We start from the raw sequence: 23,024 nt of genomic DNA, 5'->3' as shown, positions 1-23,024 counted from the left end.
TTGGAGCTGGACCCAAAGCCGGCAGAGCCCTGAGGAGTCCTTCTGTGAAAAGGTGGTTGGACAAATTGATGTGATCCTCTTCTTCAAAAGAATGTAAGACTGATGGAAGCAGAGGGAACAAGCAGGAGCACCAAGACATTCTGCGAAAGGCAGGGAGGGCAGCCGTGAAGCCATCTTTCAAGCCCATGACAGGAGCATTCACGAGTTATGGGGCTGGGGGACAGGGCGGGGAGAGCACGGGAGACAGGATGGCCTGGCCAGCAGATGCTCCGAAACAAGACTTCAATTAGCACCCACAAAGCACTAATTAAGAAAGTGGCAGCTAAACCAAGAACAGAAAGACTTCCTAAAACTCTCAATCCCTGAATATGCAAATTATGAAAATGAAATTATTGTAATCAATATTTCAACAGAGCATCACCCAGTAGTTTCAGCACTGCACAGACAGAAACATTCATTTTTAGAAGGCCTAAACTGCAATGACAAAGTTGACAAACATACAGGCACAAAAACCACAGCTTCAGTCCCTATTATGGGACAGTAAAGGAGGTTACTGGAGAAGGCAATGGCACCCCACTCCAGTACTCTTGCCTGGAAAATCCCATGGATGGAGGAGCCTGGTGGGCTGCAGTCCATGGGGTCGTGAAGAGTCGGACACGACTGAGCGACTTCACTTTCACTTTTCACTTTCATGCATTGGAGAAGGAAATGGCACCCCACTCCAGTGTTCTTGCCTGAAGAATCCCAGGGACAGGGGAGTCTGGTGGGCTGCCGTCTATGGGGTTGCACAGAGTCGGAAACAACTGAAGCGACTTAACAGCAGCAGCAGCAGCAAAGGAGGTTACAATACTAGAATCAACTGAGATTAAAAAAGCAGAATACTGAGGCACCAGGCTTCCCCGATGGCTCAGTAGTAAAGGATCCACTTGCCACTGCAGGGGACACAAGTTCGATCCCTGGTCCAGGAAGACCCTGCATGTCGAGAGGCAACTAAGCCTGTGAGCCACAACTACTGAGCCTGTGCTCTAGAGCCCAGGAGCCGCAACTACTGAAGCCTGTGCACCCCAGAGCCTGCGCTCTGCAGCAAGAGAAGCCACCGCCACGAGAAGCCCAAGCTCTGCAGCTAGAGTAGCCCCCGCTCACCGCGACTAGAGAAAAGCCCTCACAGCAACAAAAACCCAGCACAGCCAAAAATAATTAAAAAAAAAAAAACAAAAAAACACTGAGGCCTCACATCCAATTAATAAAAATCAGAAACTTAGGGGTTGGGCCCAAGAATTACAAAAGCTCTCCAAGCTACATCACAGCCAAGATCGATTCCAGATCAGTGGGTCTGTGGCCCAAGGATCACCAACATCAACATGGCCTGGCAGCTTGTTAGAAATGAAACTTCTCAGACCCCACTCCACATCTACTGACCAAAACTCTGAAGGCTGGGCACAGAAATGTGCACTTTACAAGACTGTCCAGAGATTCTGATGCACCCTAAAGTGTGAGAACCATGGCCTTAGATGATAATAAAAGGTGACTCTTACTTTTAATTACAGTTATATAATATCTATCAAAAATATACTGAAAAATCCTACAAATATGCCAGGCTAACTTCCTCAATAAAGAAAATTTATATAAAGACATAAAAAACACATTTACTTAGGACATTAAAAATAAGCAATTCAAAATAATGTTTACTTAAATTTTAGCTATATAAAGATCAAGATACTAACTTATATGTATGAAGTATGCTTAAAATCGGGGGGGGGGGTGCAGACACAAACAATGAAAAATTGCAAATAACAGCTCCATGGCTTCTGAGTGATTATAGAGCTTTTTTTTTTAATGATAATGTATTATCTTCATAATTTTGAAAAAAGACATATTTAAAATACAGTATCTTGACCTTATCTCACATTATACACAAATATATAAAACAAAATTATTAGAAGTAAATTAGAGAGTATTTGTATGGCTTTTGGGTAACAAGGAAAGCTTTCTTGAGACCAAAAAAAGTGAAAGCCTTAATGTGATTGATACACTTAGAAACATAATTTTAAAATAAATGACTCCATAAACAAAATGAAAAGACAAGCCAATTACAACACAATAGCAGAGAGTAGGACACCGCTAGAATATATAAAGAACTCCCACTGATCCACACAAAAATCTAACCAACCAATAAGGAACCAATAAAGCAGTGACTGAGTCACAGGAGAGAAAACTCAAAACTACTCACAAACACAGGAAAAGTCACTCAAGGCCACTAGTAATGAAGAAAGTAAACACTTAGACAAGATACCTTTTTAAATTTATCATAATAGCAAAAAGTGTTTTATCCATAAGAAAGGCAAAAATCTTAAAAGTCCATCAGTATCAGAGTAATGCATTCATGCCTTGCTCCTGGGAATATCAATGGGGATAGCTGCTGGGGAGTGCAACCTTGCCAGCCAGCCCAGCAATTATGCTTCTAGGCACAAGGAAATGCCTGATGCTGTCCTTACAGTGCTGCTTTGTGATACCAAAATATTAGAAACAAACTAAATTTTCATCAGCAGAGAGAAAGGTAAGTGAAATATCATACATTTATTAAAAAATATACTATACAGTGGGCTTCCCCAGTGGCTCGGTGGTAAACAATCCACCTGCAAGGCAGGAGACACAGGAGATGCAGGTTTGATCCCGGGGTTGGGAAGATCCACTGGAGAAGGACATGGCAACCCACTCCAGTGTTCTTGCCTGGGAAATCCCACAGACAGAGGAATCTGAAGGGCTACAGTCCATGGGGTCGGCCACGACCGAGCACATCCACACACAGTTCACTTTTTCATACTGCACGATAGTTAATGACAGTAAATAGATCTCTATGTATCAACATGGACAGTTCTCAAAAAATAACTAAGAAAGCAAGTTACAGAAAAAAAATGCAATTTTAAAACCACTTATATAAATTCTTAAAGCCTTTGAAATATTCTAATTTTCTATCTATATAAAAGATATTAAAATCACTCTAAGAGTAATTTTAAGAATATACATGAAACTCACAACAGAGGTTATTTCTGGGTAAGTGAAAAGCTTTTCTTCAGTTTTTCAATCCTCCTCCCCCCTACAAAAAATTGCTCTGCACCCCTCAAAAGTCAAATATAATAAATAACATGCTACATGATATGAAAATGAGCACCCTGATAATGACCTGAGGGTGGTGTCCTCAAACCATGTGAATTTTATTATGTTATTATAATACAAGCACATAGCTGAAGTGAAAACGAGATGAAACTTACGCATGTAAGGCAGTTTTTCTGGGCAGGGGAGGTAAGGTGAATATGTGAAGTTTTCCGGAAGATATGTTGTTGTTTGAACAAGATAATCACTTGAATTATTGCCTTCAGGATAATCTTAGAGAGAGAGAGAAAAAACGAGTTACGACCAAAAAATTGCCTTTTGCTCTGCTCCTAGTATGAAATATGTCGCTGTCACTGTGTAAAGACTACACTCTGCGATCCACAGCAGCACTTAAAAGGCAATTATCTAGAAAGAACTAGGGAAAAGCAAACTACATCCCCCGGGACTGCTCTCCCGTTCACCCTTCACGGCTGCCAGAAGGAACCTCTCAGCATGATTTCCCCAGGGACCCTGGGACGAGGCTGGAGCGGAGCGGCCGGATCCATTCGTGTGCACACACAGCAGACTCATTTGCCACTAGCAGAGAACACCTGCTCCCATCCCTCCCCCAGCCGAGGCAGATGCAAAGGGGGGGTGAAAGTGTACCAGGGGTGTGAGAGCGTGGGCTCAGCAGTTGTGGTGCATGGGCTTAGTTGCCCTGTTGCATGTGGGATCTTCCCCGACCAGGGATCGAACCGGTGTCCGGTGTCCCCTGCACTGGCAGGGAGATTCTCAACCCCCTGGCCAAAGAAGCCACCACAATGAGAAGCCTGTGCACCACAACAGAGAGTAGCCCCTGCCTGCCACAACTAGAGAAAGCCCACGTGCAGCAATGAAGACCCAGCACGGCCAAAAATAAAATACAACTATATATGTATATATGTGTGTATATATATATATATAAATAAATATATATATATATAAAGAAAGTGCTCCAGGGGGATCATCTCCACTATCAGGCAGCCCAGGGTGCTCTGGACACCCACATGGCCACAGCACGCTGCATTTGCAGCCACAGAGAGCAGACAGTAGGAGTAATGTTTTCTCACTGCCTCACACTTAAGAAACTGAGATTTACCCACTCTACTGACTTCTGCAATACAGCCCAATTAAAAGTCTTAAATTAGTCATACCCAACCCGTGGGCTGCAGTTTCTGGAGCACCCTGGAGCTATTATTACATTAGGTCTATTATTTTTAGAGTCAGCAAATTATGGAACACAGAGGTACTGGTTTAGAGTGCCAAGATCAAGTACTGAGTTCAAATCCTGCACCAACACGCACTAGCTTGGTGGCACAAAGCAAGAGAAGAAAAGTTTCTCTTCTGCACCTGCCTCGTGTCAGATTTCAGAAAGAGAAGTGTACAAAGTGCTCAGAACAACCCCAAGTCCATATGCATATTCAGGAACTTCAGCTAGGAATGACTGCTTTAGAAATGAGCCCCTCAACCTGGAACAATCAAGAGCCTTAGGAATTTTTTAACTTGGAACCAAGGAGATCACATCTCAGTCCCTTTCTGGAACAAAGTTCTGAGAAATTCTGAGATGCAAATCTGGGAACCATGACCTGATAGCTTCCTGCTATGCAACAGGAAGCTGGTGTAAGAGAATGAGACCAGCACGCAGTCAATAAGAGACGAGAAATGGAACCGGCTGATTACACCAGTCTGTCTTCTGGATCACAAACTCTGTACCCACAGGAAATGAAGTTCCAGCAGCCACTTTGGAGAAGATGAAGACTTTACTTCAGTCCTCAGTAATCTGCTCTAATGAAAAAGGCATTCCTGTAAGAAGTGGCCAGCAAGAAGAGAGTTAGGAAAAGGGAAAACGGACATATGACTTAAAAGGGCGGTCTGCCTACCAGCGATCAGCAAGCACAAGACTGAGGATCAAAATCACAGGCTTCAGATCAGATCAGATCAATCGCTCAGTCGTGTCCGACTCTGCGACCCCATGAATCGCAGCACGCCAGCCCTCCCTGTCCATCACCAACTCCGGAAGTTCACTCAGACTCACGTCCATCGAGTCAGTGATGCCATCCAGCCATCTCATCCTCTGTCGTCCCCTTCTCCTCCTGCCCCCAATCCATCCCAGCATCAGATTCTTTTCCAATGAGTCAACTCTTCACATGAGGTGGCCAAAGGACTGGAGTCTCAGCTTTAGCATCATTCCTTCCAAAGAAATCCCAGGGCTGATCTCCTTCAGAATGGACTGGTTGGATCTCCTTGCAGTCCAAGGGACTCTCAAGAGTCTTCTCCAACACCACAGTTCAAAAGCATCAATTCTTCGGCGCTCAGCCTTCTTCACAGTCCAACTCTCACATCCATATGTGACCACTGGAAAAACCATAGCCTTGACTAGACGAATCTTTGTTGGCAAAGTAATGTCTCTGCTTTTGAATATGCTATCTAGGTTGGTCATAACTTTCCTTCCAAGGAGTAAGCGTCTTTTAATTTCATGGCTGCAGTCTCCATCTGCCGTGATTTTGGAGCCCCAAAACATAAAGTCTGACACTGTTTCCATTGTTTCCCCATCTATTTCCCATGAAGTGGTGGGACCGGATGCCATGATCTTCATTTTCTGAATGTTGAGCTTTAAGCCAACTTTTTCACTCTCTACTTTCACTTTCATCAAGAGGCTTTTTAGTTCCTCTTCACAGGCTTACTGAACTGCAAAAGTTAAACCTTCTCACCGCAGACTCCTGGAAATTGAATGTGAAGCACATGAGAAGAATCAAAGAAACCTAAATACCTCTGGTCCATGTCATGACCTAACAAACATTCATGCATCATCAAAATACAACAGATGAAGGGAATTCCCTGGTGGTCCAGTGGTTAAGATTTCTTGCTTTCCTGCCAAGGGCCCAGGTTCAATCCCTGGTCAGGGAACAAAGATGCTGCAAGCCACAGGTGTGACCAATAAATAAATAACAAAGTAAACTGAAGACATTCTTTAAAAAAAAATATACAGTAGATGGAGATGCACCCTGGGAGCCAGGAAGACACTTTGGAGCAAAGACACACACCCTTCAGGCCTACCTGCTGGAAGGGGCCCTGCAGACCAGAGCCCCTTATAAGTAAGTGGCAACTCCTCATGAATTTGGCAACTTGTCAGTCAGGTTTGAAGGTAAGTGTATTACCAGAAAACCTCAACGTGACAAATAGGGCCCAGTGACAGTACAGTGGCTAAGACCTATTCCACCAGAAAGGGAGAAAGCCCCAGTAACAAAGTCCTCCCCAACTCATGCCTTTCTTCAAGGAAGCCTGAAGAGCGTTTGGTAAGGAAAGCCCTCTAAGACAGAGGGCAGAGGGGTTCAGTGGACATTACCAGTTTTTATGCCAATACACGCAGGCACAGACAAAAACCACAGAAACAAACCCCTCTAGGAGACCACATCTGTGTCTCATCCATAGATACCTGAAAGATTTAAAGATACGAAGTTCCAGATGTTCAAGCTGGTTTTAAAAAAGGCAGAGGAACCAGAGATCAAATTGCCAATATCCGCTGGATCATCGAAAAAGCAAGCGAGTTCCAGAAAAACATCTATTTCTGCTTTATTGACTATGCCAAAGCCTTTGACTGTGTGGACCACAAGAAACTGTGGGAAATTCTGAAAGAGATGGGAATACCAGACCACCTGAGCTGCCTCTTGAGAAACCTGTATGCAGGTCAGGAAGCAACAGTTAGAACTGGACATGGAACAACAGACTGGTTCCAAATAGGAAAAGGAGTACGTCAAGGCTGTATATTGTCACCCTGCTTATTTAACTTCTGTGCAGAGTACATCATGAGAAACGCTGGGCTAGAAGAAGCACAAGCTGGAATCAAGATTGCTGGGAGAAATATCAATAACCTCAGATATGCAGATGACACCACCCTTATGGCAGAAAGTGAAGAGGAACTCAAAAGCCTCTTGATGAAAGTGAAAGAGGAGAGTGAAAAAGTTGGCTTAAAGCTCAACATTCAGAAAACAAAGATCATGGCATCCGGTCCCATCACTTCATGGGAAATAGATGGGGAAACAATGGAAACAGTGTCAGACTTTATTTTGGGGGGCTCCAAAATCACTGCAGATGGTGATTGCAGCCATGAAATTAAAAGACGCTTACTCCTTGGAAGGAAAGTTATGACCAAACTAGATAGCATATTCAAAAGCAGAGACATTACTTTGCCAACAAAGGTCTGTCTAGTCAAAGCTATGGTTTTTCCAGTGGTCACATATGGATGTGAGAGTTGGACTGTGAAGAAAGCTGAGCGCCAAAGAATTCATGCTTTTGAACTGTGGTGTTGGAGAAGACTCTTGAGAGTCCCTTGGACTGCAAGGAGATCCAACCAGTCCATTCTGAAGGAGATCACTCCTGGGTGTTCGCTGGAAGGTGTGATGCTAAAGCTGAAACTCCAGTACTTTGGCCACCTCATGCAAAGAGTTGACTCACTGGAAAAGACCTTGATGCTGGGATGGATTGGGGGCAGGAGGAGAAGGGGACGACAGAGGATGAGATGGCTAGATGGCATCACCGACTCAATGGACATGAGTTTGAGTGAACTCCGGGAATTGGAGATGGACAGGGAGGCCTGGCGTGCTGCAATTCATGGGGTCACAAAGAGTTGGACACAACTGAGCGACTGAACTGAACTCAAGCATGACATAAGTGTGCGTGCCGAGTCACTTCAATCATGTCTGTCTTTCTAAGACCCATGGACTGTAGCCCGCCAGGCTCCTCTGTCCATGGGATTCTCCAGGCAACAATTCTAGAATGGGTTGCCATTTCCTTCTCCAGGAGATCTTCCCAACCCAGGGAACAAACTCTCATCTCTTGCAATGGCAGGCAGGTTGTTTACCACTAGCGTCACCTGGGAAGCTTCAAAATAAGTGTCAGGAAGTCCAATAAAGTTCTGATTCTTTTCTCAAAATCCAGGGAGGCCTGGCGTGCTGCAATTCATGGGATCGCAAAGAGTCAGACATGACTGAGTGACTGATCTGATCTGACCTGATCTGATCAGATTTCTAGTAAAAACAAACAAACAAACAAACTCTTCTCCTTTTACTGGGGACTCAAACTATAAACTATGCCAGCCACGCATCTACTCTGTACTGTGCATTTGTAGAACCTGAAAATAAAAGATAAATAAGCTTGTCCCTGGGAGTCCACTGCCTTTATGTGGTCCAAAGGCCCATTTTCTTATAATCCCGAAGAAGACAAGTATTAACACACAGTCCCAAAGTAATTTCTTAATGTCATATAAATTTAAATAAGAGCATTTTCTTACTATACATAATTTATTAATCCTTGTCATTAAAGCCCAGGCCCCCTCTCTTAGCCACAGACTCTGACTCTAAATCCACATCCAAGTCACAAAGGTTTAAAGCTCTCCAGACCTCTCTGCAAAACAGACTGTTAACATGGCTCCCTTTGGGGAGTCTCGTGTCAACGGGAGGGCTGGAGGGTTGTTTTCACTGTTTATTTTCAGGCTAAAATGACTGAATTTGTCATGAAAGAAACCATGGATCACTTTTATCAGTTTATAAAGAATCAATTTTAAAAAACCCTCAGAGACATGCAGTATCATTATATTTTATCCTTTAAATACAAAGTTTTTTAGCTAAAACATGTGACTCTTGACAATGTCCTTATAAATGATCACAAGACCTCAACTCATTGTCAGGCTAATAAAAATGTCTGTACCCTTCAGTAACGCATCCAGCGGCAGTTACGTCATCCCAGTGTAATGTGAATACAAGAACTATGCACCCCCTTGCCATATGTCTGTAAATCTCTTTTAATTGAAATCAAATTGCCTTTGATTTCTAGCATCTAATACAGCATCTACAAAACAGAAGACACTCACTACAAAAGAATACTTCACAACTGATAATGTGGCCAACAATGATTTAAACTCTGGGAGACTATGATGTAATAAACCCACAAAACTGTTATTCCTACCAAAGTGCTGAGGCCCATGTAGCACACCCCCAGCTCAAAACCCAGGAGCTTTAAAAGGTGACGCATGACAGATGCTCCAGAGGCTGATCTACCACAACCGCTGTAAAATGCAGACATTATTTCATCTAATGAACGGATGAAAACACGGTGAGACCTGGGCCCCTGCCTTCTTCCTCCCTTTCAGAGCTACACCGGAAAAAAAAGGAACCCAGAATGAAAACTGTTAGACAAGCCCCTCCTTGGCTCTCACTGGATCTTAGGAGAACAGGCCAAATGAGCCCTCTCCAGGGCTTTGTTTCCCCTGCGGCTTAAAGCAGGTAACAGAAACCCAGTGAGCGCTCTGGCCTGTTTACTGCTTGCCGTGTCAGGCTGGCCAAGTCCGAGGGCCTCCATCCATGCACCCGCCGAATAAGGAAGTGTACCGGCTTATTTCTAACAAGCCTACTGGCTCTAACAGCACGTGACCTTTGTCATCTGTTCTGATAACTGCCCACTGAATACATTTTGTTTTCTTAATTTGACTGACTCCATGAGCTACAAGGCAAGGTACCATTTGATTATAAAAGTACATGATTTCTTTACAAAAATTTTATATAAATCTCTTTACACTTGATGCCTCAGAATGTCAGGCATATGGTTAAAAAGTCCTATTTGGAATCAAATGTACTTAGAAATATCACAATTTGCCACTAAGTGTTAAATATTATGCTTTTTGCTAACTAGTTTTATTGGCATATAACACTATATTAGTTTAAGGTGTACCACATAAGGATTTGATACTTGGATATATTGTGAAATGATTACTACCAGGCTAATTAATTAACATCCATCACATGGTTATATATTTTTTTCTTGTGATGAGAATTTTAAAGATCTAATCTAAGTGATAAATTTTCAATGAGTCAATACATATTTCTCAACTCTTCCCTGGAGCCCAATCAGTCCTTTGTACACCTTACTGACCACTGTCTCCTTTTGGGCAGATTTTATCTGTACACACCTGCACAGAAATAAATCACTGAATTATAAGTAGCTATTTACAGTTCCATCTCTCCCAGAAGCCTAGAGATCTTCCATAAAATGAAGATCTTTTATTCTTTTTTGGGGGGGTGGGAGGTGGGGAGGTAGGAATCCTTTATTTTTGAATTGTACTATCTGCCTTTTGGGCTTTCCTGGTGACTCAGTGGTAAAGAATCCCCATGCCAATTCAGGAGATTTGGATTCAATCTCTGAGTCAGGAAGATCCCCAGGAGAAGGAAACGGCAACCCACTCCATGATTCTTGCCCAGGATCCCAAGGACAGAGGAACCTAGCAGGCTATAGTCCATAGGGTCGCAAAAGAGTTGGACATGACTTACAATAATATCTGCCTTTTACAGTGAATGCTACATGCCAGATTTTCATTTTAGTCTTATAATTCTATGAAACAAGGTAAATGAAAAAGCTGGGCATAAAGAACTTGCAGAATCTTTTAAATATTCACAGGTTAGTTGGTATAAGAACAAGTACTAGATCCAGAATCTTTTTATCCTTAAACCAGAGAGTATCAGCAGTCGGGAAGACAAGCTCTCGCCCTGGTTGACCAGTTACAAGCTGTGCAGCCTTGGGTTGGTCACTTCATCTGGGCTCTGTTGTCCCAGATGTATAATAATGGGGTTGAAGCAGGTGATCTCTAATGGTCCTTCTAAATCTAAAGTTTCAATATTATTTCCCCTAGAAAAAGTAATGTGGCAATGTGGGAGAAAGACCATGCTGTTGGAAAGCACAGTTTTGAAAGGATGTTTTTCTTCATGTTGTATCTCCAATATCTAGCTGAGTATTAACTATACTAGCTGCTTAATATAAATGAACACAGCAGTGCTTCATAGTTACCTATTCAAACTCCATTTTCCCTTTATTAGTAGGTAAAATGAAAGTGTTAGTTACTCAGTCCTGTCTGAATCTTTGTAATCCCATGGACTGTAGACTACCAGGCTCCTCTGTCCATGGAATTTTCCAGGCAAAAATACTAGACTGGGTTGCCATTCCCTTCTCCAAGGGATCTTCCCAACCCGCATCTCCTACATTGCAGGTAGATTCTTTACTGTCTGAGCCACCAGGGACAGAATCCCAATTTCATTCAGAGCACCAGAAGCCCAGCTCAAAGACTATCAACCCCAGTCGCCCTCACAATTAAGTATGTCACTTTGCTGACAAAGGTCTGTATAGTAAAAACTATGGTTTTTCCAGTGGTCATGTACAGATGTGAGAGTTGGACCATAAAGAAGGCTGGGCACTGAAGACTCGATGCTTTTGAACTGTGGTGTTGGAGAAGACTCCTTAGAGTTTCTTGCTTGGACTGCAACAAGATCAGACAAGTCAATCCTAAAGGAAATCAACCCTGAATATTCACTGAAAGGACTGAAGCTGATGCTGAAGCTCCAATACTTAGGCTACCTGATGCAAAGAGCCAATTCATTGGGAAAGACTCTAATGCTGGGAAAGACTGAAGGCAAGAAGAGAAGAGGGAGGCAGAGGATGAGACAGTTATATAGCACCACTGACTCAGTGGACATGAAGCTGAGAAAATTCCAGGAGATAGTAAAGGACAGGGAAGCCTGGCATGCTGCAGTCCATGGGGTCGCAGAGTCAGACACAACTAAGCAACTGAACAATGAGACATGACTGGAATTACCATGTGGGACTTCTGGGAAGGATCTTTACCAAGGGGGAACTCTGTTTCTTTTCCCTTTCTTCCACTGCTCCTTCTAATGACCCAAGAGCAAACATGAAGCCCGGAGACCCCCAGTGCCTTAGCCTGTGAAACATGACAGAGCAGAAGGGGGAAAGTGTGTGAAGAGTTTCTCAACAAAAGGAAGTTATCCAACCTCCAGACCTGATTTACACAAGAACATAAGCCTCGTGTTTAAACCACTGCAGTCAGCTTTCTTTTACAACCAAACCCAATTCCTAACCGACAATGACAGTCTCCCGAGAAGAGCTGCACCATCAGTAAAGGAACCAACTGAAAGGCTTCCAAAGGTTCTTAAAGAGCAAACTTGAATCAAAGGACGCATTGGTTGTTTGGTCTTCACTGAAACTCTGATTTAGTGAGGGGAGGAGGGAATTTCTTTTCAGTTGTGATGTATTGCAGTTGGGGTTGGAGGTGGGGTTCATCTTGCTGAAATAACTAATTCTCCTAATGAAGCACAATATTCACACATGTAACTTATTCATACCCTGGGAAAAGAAGTTGATTATACACAGATTTTATAAGCACTCACTTACACAAATACAGTAACCTAAAGATGCTTAATACTTCTGTTCAGTTGAACGAACTTCTAATGAACACTTTAACAACCAACTTATTCATCCAGGACAAATCCCGGTGAAGCTTTTAAAATATTTCAACTTCTCTAAAATTGACCTATTATTCAGAAGACTAATTCAGGCAGAAGACCAGTTCATGAGACTTTCGCTGTACTATTAAAATACCAACTCAGATAAGACCATCCTTCTGAAGGAAATTTCTTTAAAGTTAAAAGGAAGAAGAAAATTAAGAGTGATTAAAAAACATTGATAGGTGGCATCATAACACAAATTAGGCAAATAACTAGAATAGATTTTGTAGAAGCATGTGTGACACTGAAATTAAGAATCAATATGCAACAGTCTTGAGATCTGACGCTGCTAAGTCACTTCAGTCGTGTTCGACTCTGTGTGACCCCATAGACGTCAACCCACCAGGCTCTCCTGCCCCTGGGATTCTCCAGGCAAGAACTCTGGAGTGGGGTGCCATTTTCTTCTCCAGTGCATGAAAGTGAAAAAGTGCAAGTGAAGTCGCTCAGTCGTGTCCGACTCTTCACGACCCCATGGACTGCAGCCCACCAGGCTCCTCCATCCATGGGATTTTCCAGGCAAGAGTACTGGAGTGGGGTGCCATTGACTTCTCCGCTTGAGATCTGAGACGGGTCTAAATCTATTACCCACCTTAACATACATTTTAAGAAAATGTACCTATAACTGGGAGGGACAGGGACTTCCTATTAGCAAGTTGGGGGTGTGTGTGTGTGATTTATAGTGACACAATGAATGAAGAACTGGTGACATACGTTAAATCTTGAATTTTAACTGCTTAAAATAAGAATACAGTGGATGCAACAACTGACAATCAGCCGCTGAACCCTTAAAATAACATCTAATACAGCTTCCAGAGACAATGTGGAAAACACTGCTACAAAGAGCACACGCATTCTTCCACAACAGTTGAATCTACTCACATTAGCTCTACCATCATTAAATCGTGAGTTGCGCCTATTACTTAGGCTTTAACTTCCTGTGATTCTGATGAAGACCCTTCTTCTAAGTTATATTTTAAAAAGGCAAGAGCAGCTACTGATTTCCAATGTTATATGATTTCTTCCTTACGCTCCTAAAAAGGCCACACAATGATTAACACTCTTCTGTAACTGAGACAAGTATTTTCTACACAAAGTTGGCAAATCATCTTAGGAATTAAAATGGGCATGAAGAAAGACGGCAGCATGGCTAAGATGCATAAATGACTCTCTTTGTGGTTAATTTCTCTTTAATATGGAAGGTGAATTGAAAAACACAAGTTATCTTTCATATTTTGCTTATGCTTTCAAGAATTAACCTAAGTGTCTTTATACAAAACCCCATCACCTCAGTGATCACACCTCTTACGTCCTAGAATACTCGACAGCCCTGACAGTGAAGGACCTCCTGGTGCACTCTGGAGACCTTCCTCATTAACAGGAAGTTACTTGGAGGCAGGACAAAGATGAAGAGATTAGGTTTACTAGTTTATGATGACAAGGCTAAGAAGCAGAAGTAAAGCAAAATTAAAACAGGACGCAGCCTTACCTGTGCCGTTGAGCGTGGCGTTTTTATTTGTGTACAGCCTGATCATATGTCCTATTGTCTTCACATTTTCCCTTAACATTATTCCGCGAGCTTGTACCATAAAGAGATATGTGTTGGCTATAAAAGAAGAAAAAAAAAAAAAAGAGAGATGACATGACTCAATTAGCTTTTTTAAATTAAAAAAATAATATTCAGAATTGAGGAACTGCTCAATAGACTCGAACTGATTCAATTAGTACATCGAATGGGCAAACAAATATAAAATTACTATTTCCCATTATCGACAACTCACAAACTCCTTTTAAAAAACAATAAAATGAAAAATTAAAAGTAGTAATATCCATCCATCAACTAGAATGAGACTAAATGGAACAATCCAAAATATCATAATTCCTTTGTCCACATATGATTTTCTACTACAAAATATACTCAGGAATTTCAGAAAGGCATTCTTTACCACATAATTCTTTACCACATTCAACCACATAATCCTAAAATTCATTTTCTCTAATTCTATATTAATACCCTCAAACCAAGGACTCCACAGAGATAAGAATTCCCTCATGAATCATAAACATATGTCACAAATTACCATGTCTAGTCTGGATACAGATCTTTCAAATTCTCAGTGTTGGGGGCACACGCAGGATGATCTAGAATCACAATCTCTTTTGGCAATTTCTCTTGATTACTTGAAATTTTACACTCTCAATCACAAACCTACCTACCAGGATTGTAAAAGCAGACAAAATCAAAATCAACGTGGCAGCACTATTTACAATAGCCAGAACATGGAAGCAACCTAGATGTCCAATGACAGAGGAATAGCTGAAGAAGATACGGTACCTATACACAATGGAATATAACCTAACCATCAAAAGGAACACATTTGAGTCGGCTGTAGTGAGGTGGATGAACCTAGAACCTGTTACACAGAGTGAAGTCAGTCAGAAAAACAAATCATCTATTATCATCTATAATATCATCTATTAAAGCATTCATATGGAATCTAATGGAGAAGGAAATGGAAACGGACTCCAGTATTCTTGCCTGGAAAATTCCATGGACAGAGGAACCTGGCGAGCTACAATCCATGGGGTTGCAAAGAGTTGGCCACGACTAGCACATCAGCATGCAATCTAGAAACAGTACAGATGAACCTATTTACAGAGAAGAAATGGAGACACAGACGTAGAGAGTGGACTGTGGACACAGCGGGAGAAGAAGAGGTGGGACAAATGGAGAAAGTAGCATTGACATGTATACACCATTATGTGTAAAACAGATAACTAGCCTGGCGCTCTATGATGACTGAGAAGGGCGGGATGATACATACATAATCATGACTGATTCACATTCATGTATAGCAGAGACCTCCACAATACTGTAAAGCAATTGTCCTTCAATAGAAAAAAAAAATTTTTAATACATCATTAGTGGTCTCATTTTAATTTAAAAAAATCAACGTGGCATTTTCAAGTTGTTAATTTCAATCTCCAAGGTAAGTGCTTCAAGAATAATTTCTATTTTTTTCCTCTGGGAGAAACTGGTAATTGGACAAAGATTACAAGAGTCATTGCCTTTTGAGATGCCAGGCCTCCTCAGAAAAGCACAGAAGTCGCAAGACCCTTTCTTTCTTGGTCCTGGTTCTGCTAGTGCTGGGCGTAACTGGACAGCGCACCAGATCTCAGTTCCCTCACCTAAAAATGGCAGTACTACACCAGGTTTCTCGGAAGCCCCTTCTACACTAAATGCTCCAGGCATAAAGCTAAAACTCATAAGCTCCATTCAGATAAGAGGAGGCGATTCATTTTCACAGCAAAACCAAGAAACTGCAAGGCTTGGTTAATGACTCTTTCAATTTTAAGATAAGCTGTCTCTCAACACACTAATGGCACTCTCAAAAAATGAATGCTGAATGAAAAGATAAAAAATGCCAACTCATTTTCTGGGCCCAGTTCTGCTTCTTTGAGATGGGACAGGGAGATGAGCAAAATGTTTGCTACCTCCTTTCTCTTTTATTGAAATTTGAACTTGCTCGAAGTACAAATGAGCAGAAAATAAATAGAACAGAGAAGTGGAGTAAAATAACACTTTTTTTTTCACCTTTAATCCATAAGAGAGAAATGCAGGTTTCACATAAGCTCCAGCTCAATCGTTTTTAGGTGCCTATCCAGAACCTGCCCGCCAATGCAGGAAATATAAGACATGGGTTCGATCCTTGGGTCAGGAAGATCCCATGGAGAAGGGCATGGCAACCCACTCCAGTATTCTTGCCTGGAGAATCCCATGGACAGACAGTCCACAGGGTTGCCAAGAGTCAGACATAACTGAGCGACTTAGCACACATGCACCACATCCTCTCTGGAGATCAGTCCTATAATTAGATCTAACTTGTTTAGGCCTGAATTTATTAAACCAGGCTTACAAACCCCACAAGTTTCTATTAATTTTTGTTTTTTTTTTAGTGGACTTTCAAAGACAGATGAGACAAAGTGAAAAATGAAACTAAAGAGAACAGCCAACCAAAAATGTGGGAAAATGTTCAAGAAAAGCCAAAGTAACATTAGCAATTCTACCTAAACCAAGATTTCAACTGAAATGACACAGAGAAAAAAAATGAAATGGATTACGAGTATCTACTGTACAATTATCTTGGATCATTTAATCCTAAAATTATATATGAAATTTGTTATCAGTGGTGTAAATAGCCTATACTATATGTTATGCACCAAACTTGGCAGGGGAGAGACCTGGAGGAGGAGGACTGAGTCAAGAGTAATTAGGCCAAGACCAGTACTGGGAGAAACAATACTGCCCCAAACAGGGATACACAAAGTAAGAATACGTGTGTGTCCTGGAAACAGAATTTCCACAAACTACACAGCTTTTTCTTTTAATTAACATACCTACTCTAACAGAGAAAACTGCCTGAATCTTGTGTGCTTAGTCGCTCAGTGGTGTCCAGCTCTTTGCAACCCCATGGACTATTGCCCGCCAGGCTCCTCTGTCCATGGGATTCTCCAGGCAAGAATACTGGAGTGGGTTGCCATACCTTCCTCCAGGGGATCTTCCCCACCCAGGAATCAAATTTCGAATCTTGAAACCAAGTTAAATTTAAGAAACAAGGACAATAACAAGCATAGAAAATAACAATCAAAGTCAAATTTTCCTAAAAACTTTCAAAATATCAGGTAACCAAACTGTTAAGAAAAAAAAAAATGATTACTGATGGCACCTGCGACAAGGGTGATTTACCAAAATCATGTATTTACTATGCGTTAGACAGATGGAGAAAAAATAAAGGTGAGACACCAAGCTCTCCAAACGGAAAATCTATTAGTTTATTTTAAATCATTCACAGCTAATTGAGTTACATTCCTTAGGTTAATGGTCCTCAAGGGTTTAATCCCTAAAGATCAAAACCCATTAAGGAATGAAGCTGTATTTAAATAGAGGCATTGTTAACAGGAGGAAGGCCATGTGTCAAAGTGTTTCAAGGCATAAGAAACCAGCATGGAATAATCCAGACTGACTACCAAACATCATAAAACTATGGTAACCCACACTCAGGTAATTCTACATGCCTGCTAATCATCATTATTGTAAAACAGAATGTCTTATTGGCAAGCCAGAAAATACTTGTCTAAAATTTCTATTCCAGGGACTACCCTGGTGGTCCAGTAGTGAAGACTCCATGCTTCCACTTCAGGGGGCTATGGGTTCGATCCCTGGTAGGGGAATAAAGAAGCCCAAATGCTGCAAAAAAAGTTTTTTTAAAAAAGAGAGATTTCTATTCCATCTTACAAGCGACTACATTTCAGAAAATAGGGAATTCTTTCCCATGCTTGCCCTTTGGTCTCAAGACAACTCAAAAGAACACTAAAAACCAGTACTGCTTCATTAAAATGATGTTATGTTCTCTAATTTAGTTCATTTGCTATTTGCCTCTGCATTGTGAGACATAAATTTCACTTATTTACCTAGTCTGTTTTCCAGGGGTTGGAGGGGAAGCTATACCCTAAGGGGAAAAAAACTTCAAAAATCAACAGTTTACAATAGCTTGTAGGCATCTTACCCTGGGTTTATGAGGAAAGATTTATGAACATGCCTCATTCTCAACTTGAGAAAACTAGGGAATGTATCTGCTATAAAGTTGTGTCTCCACACCCTTTTCCACATGCAGCTTCACTCCTTCAAAGCACAGAATAGATTCAAGTCCAGGAGCTCTGTACTCTGCAGTGATCTGGCAAAGGCTTCCTAGGCTTTGAAGGACTCAAACACAACATCCCTCTGATCTCAACGTCCTTGTTCCTGACTGCCACAATCTCCAGGTCCTTTAGCAAACCAGAAGTCAACTGCACAGCTGATTCTGAGAGGGAGACTGTGTTGTTAGACATTCTCACACACAGTGCTAGAGCTAAGAAGCAGAGAAGGCAATGGCACCCGACTCCAGTATCTTGCCTGGAAAACCCCATGGACGGAGGAGCCTGTTAGACTGCAGTCCATGGGGTCGCGAAGAGTCGGACACGACTGAGCGACTTCACTTTCACACATTGGAGAAGGAAATGGCAACCTACTCCAGTGTTTTTGCCTGGAGAATCCCAGGGACAGAGGAGCCTGGTGGGCTGCCGTCTATGGGGTCACAGAGTCAGACACGACTGAAGCGACTTAACAGAAGCAGCAGCAGAGCTAAGAAGAGTGGGGTACAAATACAATTGGGAGAAACGTTCATACAAAAGTAAAAGTGGGAACCATGGCGATGAATTACCACAGGAAAAATTATCTAGAAAGGAGATAAGAAGGTGGAGTTCAGACTGCAAAGAGAAGATATAAAACTAAAAGACCTCAAGATGAATTATTCTGAGCTGAAACATGGTGAAGAAGCCACTGGACAAACGAAAAAGGGAATGGTCAACCATGACAAATGTCAATACAGAGGAGAAGAAGAAAGACAATAAGGAAAAAAGAAAAAAGCTTAAAAATGAAAAGCTAATACCTAGCACTTACTCTAATGGGCATCCTTGCTGCTGCTGCTGCTAAGTCACTTCAGTCGTGTCCAACCCTGTACGACCCCATAGACAGCAGCCCACCAGGCCCCCCCGTCCCTGGGATTCTCCAGGCAAGAATACTGGAGTGGGTTGCCATTTCCTTCTCCAATGCATGAAAGTGAAAAGTGAAAGTGAAGTCACTCAGTCGCGTCCAACTCTTCACGACCCCATGGACTGCAGCCCACCAGGCTCCTCCATCCATGGGATTTTCTAGAAGTTCTTTATATAAACTAATTGACAACCCTATAAGGTAGGTACTAATATTCCCATTTTACAGATAAGGAAAATGGAGTTAAGTGATTTGCTCAAGGTCATACAGTAATTTATTAGCAAGTGGAAGTTGGATTCACCCCCAGCAGATAGCTCCAGCAACCCAACTCTTCATCACCATCCCAGTCAGCCTTTTAAAATAATATTAGAGGGACTTCCCTGGTGGTCCAGTACTAAGATTCTGCTCTCCCAATGCAGGGGCGCCTGGGTTCAATCCCTGGTCAAGGAACTAGTTCCTACACGCTGCAACAAAGATCGAAGATCCCAGATGCCACAACTAAGACCCGATGCAGCCAAATAAACAAATATTTTTTAAAACAAATAAACAAAAGTGCTATTAGATCCTGGTCAACCTTCAAGAGAGTAGTTTCACCCAAATAATGGAGAAAAAAAGAAATTTACAGTAGAGAGTTGAGTGGACGGAGTGAAAGCAGTCCGGTGTCGGAACAGGGAAGTGAGAGCCAGGTCAAGGGACATTTTCTTGGGCAGGAGGGACCTCAGCATGACCTGAGTAGATCAAGGAAAGAAGGAATTTAAAGTGAAGGCTCTAGGTGAGTAAGAGGAAAGAGGGAGAAGAACGTCTCCACTGATGGGACAGCACAAGCAGAGGCTCTGGGAGGCACAGCTGCAGAGGACACTCGGGATAAGCCATCCAACCTGAGGGGCGCCAGCAGCAATGGACAGTAAGTTGTAACGGTCCCAGTAGGAAAACGGTGTGAAGAAACAGAAAGGCGAGGAGAGGACAGATGAGAAGTAACATTAACGGGGACTTCCTTGGTGGGCCAGTGGCTAAGACTTCGCGTTTCCAATGCAGGGGACCTGGGTTTGATCCCTGGTCAGGGAACTAGTTCCCACATGCCACAACCAAGAGTTCACATGCAACAACTAAAATAAATAATTTTTTTAAGTACTTCCCTATGACCAGTTAACTAGGTCATTCTCAACATTAAAAAAAGTAGTAGTAGTAACATTAACAAAGGTGAGAAAGTGCCAGATGTAGAAGGTTAGGAAGACTGTGGTCTGGAGAGAAGGGGGACGGGGTGGAGCAGGCCAGCTCTGAATTGAGCGTAACTCAGAAATCATCCCAGGGTCTGGAATGTTGGAGGGCCTGGGTTTCTAAAGAGAAGGGAAATGAATTAACATGAATTGAGTACCTCCATTCATCAGGCACTGAGCTAAATGCTATGTATTGCATTTCATTTAATTCTTCTGTAGCAGGATGAACAGAGACCCCCCCAAAAGATGTGTGCACATCCTAATTCCCAGAACCTGCAAAGGTTATCTTATTTGGAAAAGGAGTCTTTGTAGATGTGATTAAGTTAAGGATCTCAAGATGAGGAGATCATCCTGGATTATCTGGGTTGGCCCTAAATCCAGTGAAAGTGCACACACAAGAGAAAGGCAGAGTGAGACTTCTATACACACATACACGCATGAGGAAGTGAGGACGAAGGCAGATTAGAGTGGCCGGCCAGCAGCCTAGGAAGCCAAGGACTGCCAACAGGCACCCAAAGCTAGAGACAAGGGAGGGTTTTTCAGAGCCTTCAGAGGCTGCACAGCTCTGCCGACTCCTTGATTTTGAACTTCTGGCCAACGAAATTGAGGGAATGCATTCCTGCTTTAAGCCATTCAGACTGCAGTAATTTGTATCGCAGCCCTAGGAAACAAATATACCATCTCAGGATACAGGCACAACTTTCCGCATTGTAAGACCAGAAAACTGACCTCCCTGGTGGTCAAGTGGTTAAGAATTCACCCTTCAATGCAGGGATGTGGGTTCAATCCCTGGTCTGGGAAGATCCCACATGCCTCAGCGTAACTAAGCCCGTGCACCATAACCACTGAGCCCGCATGCAGCAGCTACTGAATTGCGCCACAAGCCACAACTGGCTCAGATAGTAAAGCAATGAGGGAGACCCGGGTTCGATCCCTGGGCCGGGAAGATCCCTGGAGAAGGAAATGGCAACCCACTCCAATACTCTTGCCTGGAAAATGCCATGGATGGAGGGGCCTGGTGGGCTACAGTCCATGGGGTCGCTAAGAGTTGGAGACGACTAAGCAACTTATCTTTCACTGTTACCACAATCAAAGAATCGGTGCGCTGCCATGAAAAATCTCACATGATGCAAAGACCCCACATGCTGCAACTAAGACCTGACGCAGGCAAATAAATAAATATTTTTAAAAAGAGATCAAAAAACAACAGAAGTTACACAGGTAGAATTTTAAAAACTCAAGATTCAAGGACTGCTCTAAATGACTCTGAGGCAGCAATCTGGGAGAAGCAATGATTGGAAGTCCTACAGAAGAGAGAGAGACTAAGAAAAAGAAAACTCTTCAATGCAAAAAGTTATGAGGGAAGTGACAACAGAGGGGGTTAACAGATTGCAACCAATGCAAGGAGGATATCAGTAGCAATACTTGAAAGTCACAGGAGAGAAAATGGTTTCCCATATAATCTACAGAACAACGTAATGAAATAAACAACATGGAAAAAAGCAAACCACTTTATATTTTTGTTGTTTTTCAGTCGCTAAGTCGTGTCCAACTCTTGGTGACCCCCTGGACTGCAGCCCACCACACACCCCATCCTTCACTATCTCCCTGTTTGTTCAAATTCATGTCTGTTGAGTCAAAGATGCTGTCTAAGCATCTCAACCTCTGCTACCCTCTTCTCCTTTTGCCTTCAATCTTTCCCAGTATCAGGGTTTTTTCTGGTGAGTCGACTCTTCACATCAATTAGCCAAAGCATTGGAACTTCAGCATCAGTCCTTCCAATGAATATTCAGGGTTGATTTCCCTTAGGATTGATTGGTTTGATCTCCTTGCTGTCCAAGAGACTCTCAAGAGTCTTCTCCAGCACCACAATTTTAAAGCATCAGTTCTCTGGCATTCAGCCTTTAGAGCCCAGCCACATATATACATCCCTTGACAGTAACCACACACACTTGAATCATGTATTCTATGAACTTCTAAGAACTCACAATAACCTCTCAAACATCTATTTCACATGCCTGTAAGTTTTCTTCCTTCCACATCTAGCCCCTTGTTCAACAAGTTCCCAGAAATTACTCGTCTGAGTCTGTAAAAGCTAAATATATTATCTCTAATAATAATGCCATAAACTCCAATATGAGGCCATATGACATGTGAAAAAGAGTTCATACTTTGCCTAGAACCAAAGCATTGCTTAAGTTAAAAACAAAACATAACAGACTTCTAGGCTTTGCCAGGCTGCAAAACAAATGATTCCCTTTATGTCAAAGCACTATTTAAACAGACTATTTTACCATGGTGATAATAATTCAAAGTCAAGTATGGGCTCAAGAAAATCTGCAGAGCAAGTAATTACTAGCCTATAATATCCTCCTCCCCATCCTTCCAGTAAATCACAGACTAATAAGCAGAATGAAAGAATTCTGTGCTCAGAATCCCATTTTATCAAGCAATCATGAATACACTGATCACATACAGCCCAGATCTATTTCAGATCTTAGCCAAATCATGAATACACTGATCACATACAGCCCAGATCTATTTCAGATCTTAGCCAACAGCTCAAGCTTTGCTGATGTAGGCACCAAAAGTAACAAGAAATTCTTTCCAACAGTTGTTTTTACCACTTCCACTCTGCAGTTTAACAGCTTTGAGTTATTTGAGGATGACTTTTTCTAACAGTCTTATTAAAGATGTTCAAGGTGGAGACATGTGTTCAACTAAGGAGCCATGGGGCCCCTCTGT

The 23,024-nt window shown here is 42.2% G+C and overlaps 1 protein-coding gene across 2 annotated transcripts in view; it reads right to left on the bottom strand.

Moving 5' to 3' along the window:
• B4GALT6 (beta-1,4-galactosyltransferase 6) overlaps positions 1-23,024 on the bottom strand; it is a 71,525-nt gene that overhangs the window by 33,942 nt on the left and 14,559 nt on the right. Inside the window, exons 2-3 of one of the 2 annotated variants that reach the window (XM_055559182.1) lie at positions 13,963-14,079; positions 3,273-3,386 (exon numbers count right to left, since the gene is read on the bottom strand). In XM_055559182.1, coding sequence (XP_055415157.1) covers positions 3,273-3,386; positions 13,963-14,079 — 231 coding nt within the window. The remainder of the gene's footprint in view (positions 1-3,272; positions 3,387-13,962; positions 14,080-23,024) is intronic. The other variant, XM_055559183.1, reaches the window with a different exon arrangement.

The sequence above is a fragment of the Bubalus kerabau genome, chromosome 21, assembly GCF_029407905.1.
Source record: "Bubalus kerabau isolate K-KA32 ecotype Philippines breed swamp buffalo chromosome 21, PCC_UOA_SB_1v2, whole genome shotgun sequence".
In the NCBI taxonomy this organism is placed as follows: Eukaryota; Metazoa; Chordata; class Mammalia; order Artiodactyla; family Bovidae; genus Bubalus; species Bubalus kerabau.
This window is presented reverse-complemented; position numbering and strand designations above follow the sequence as displayed.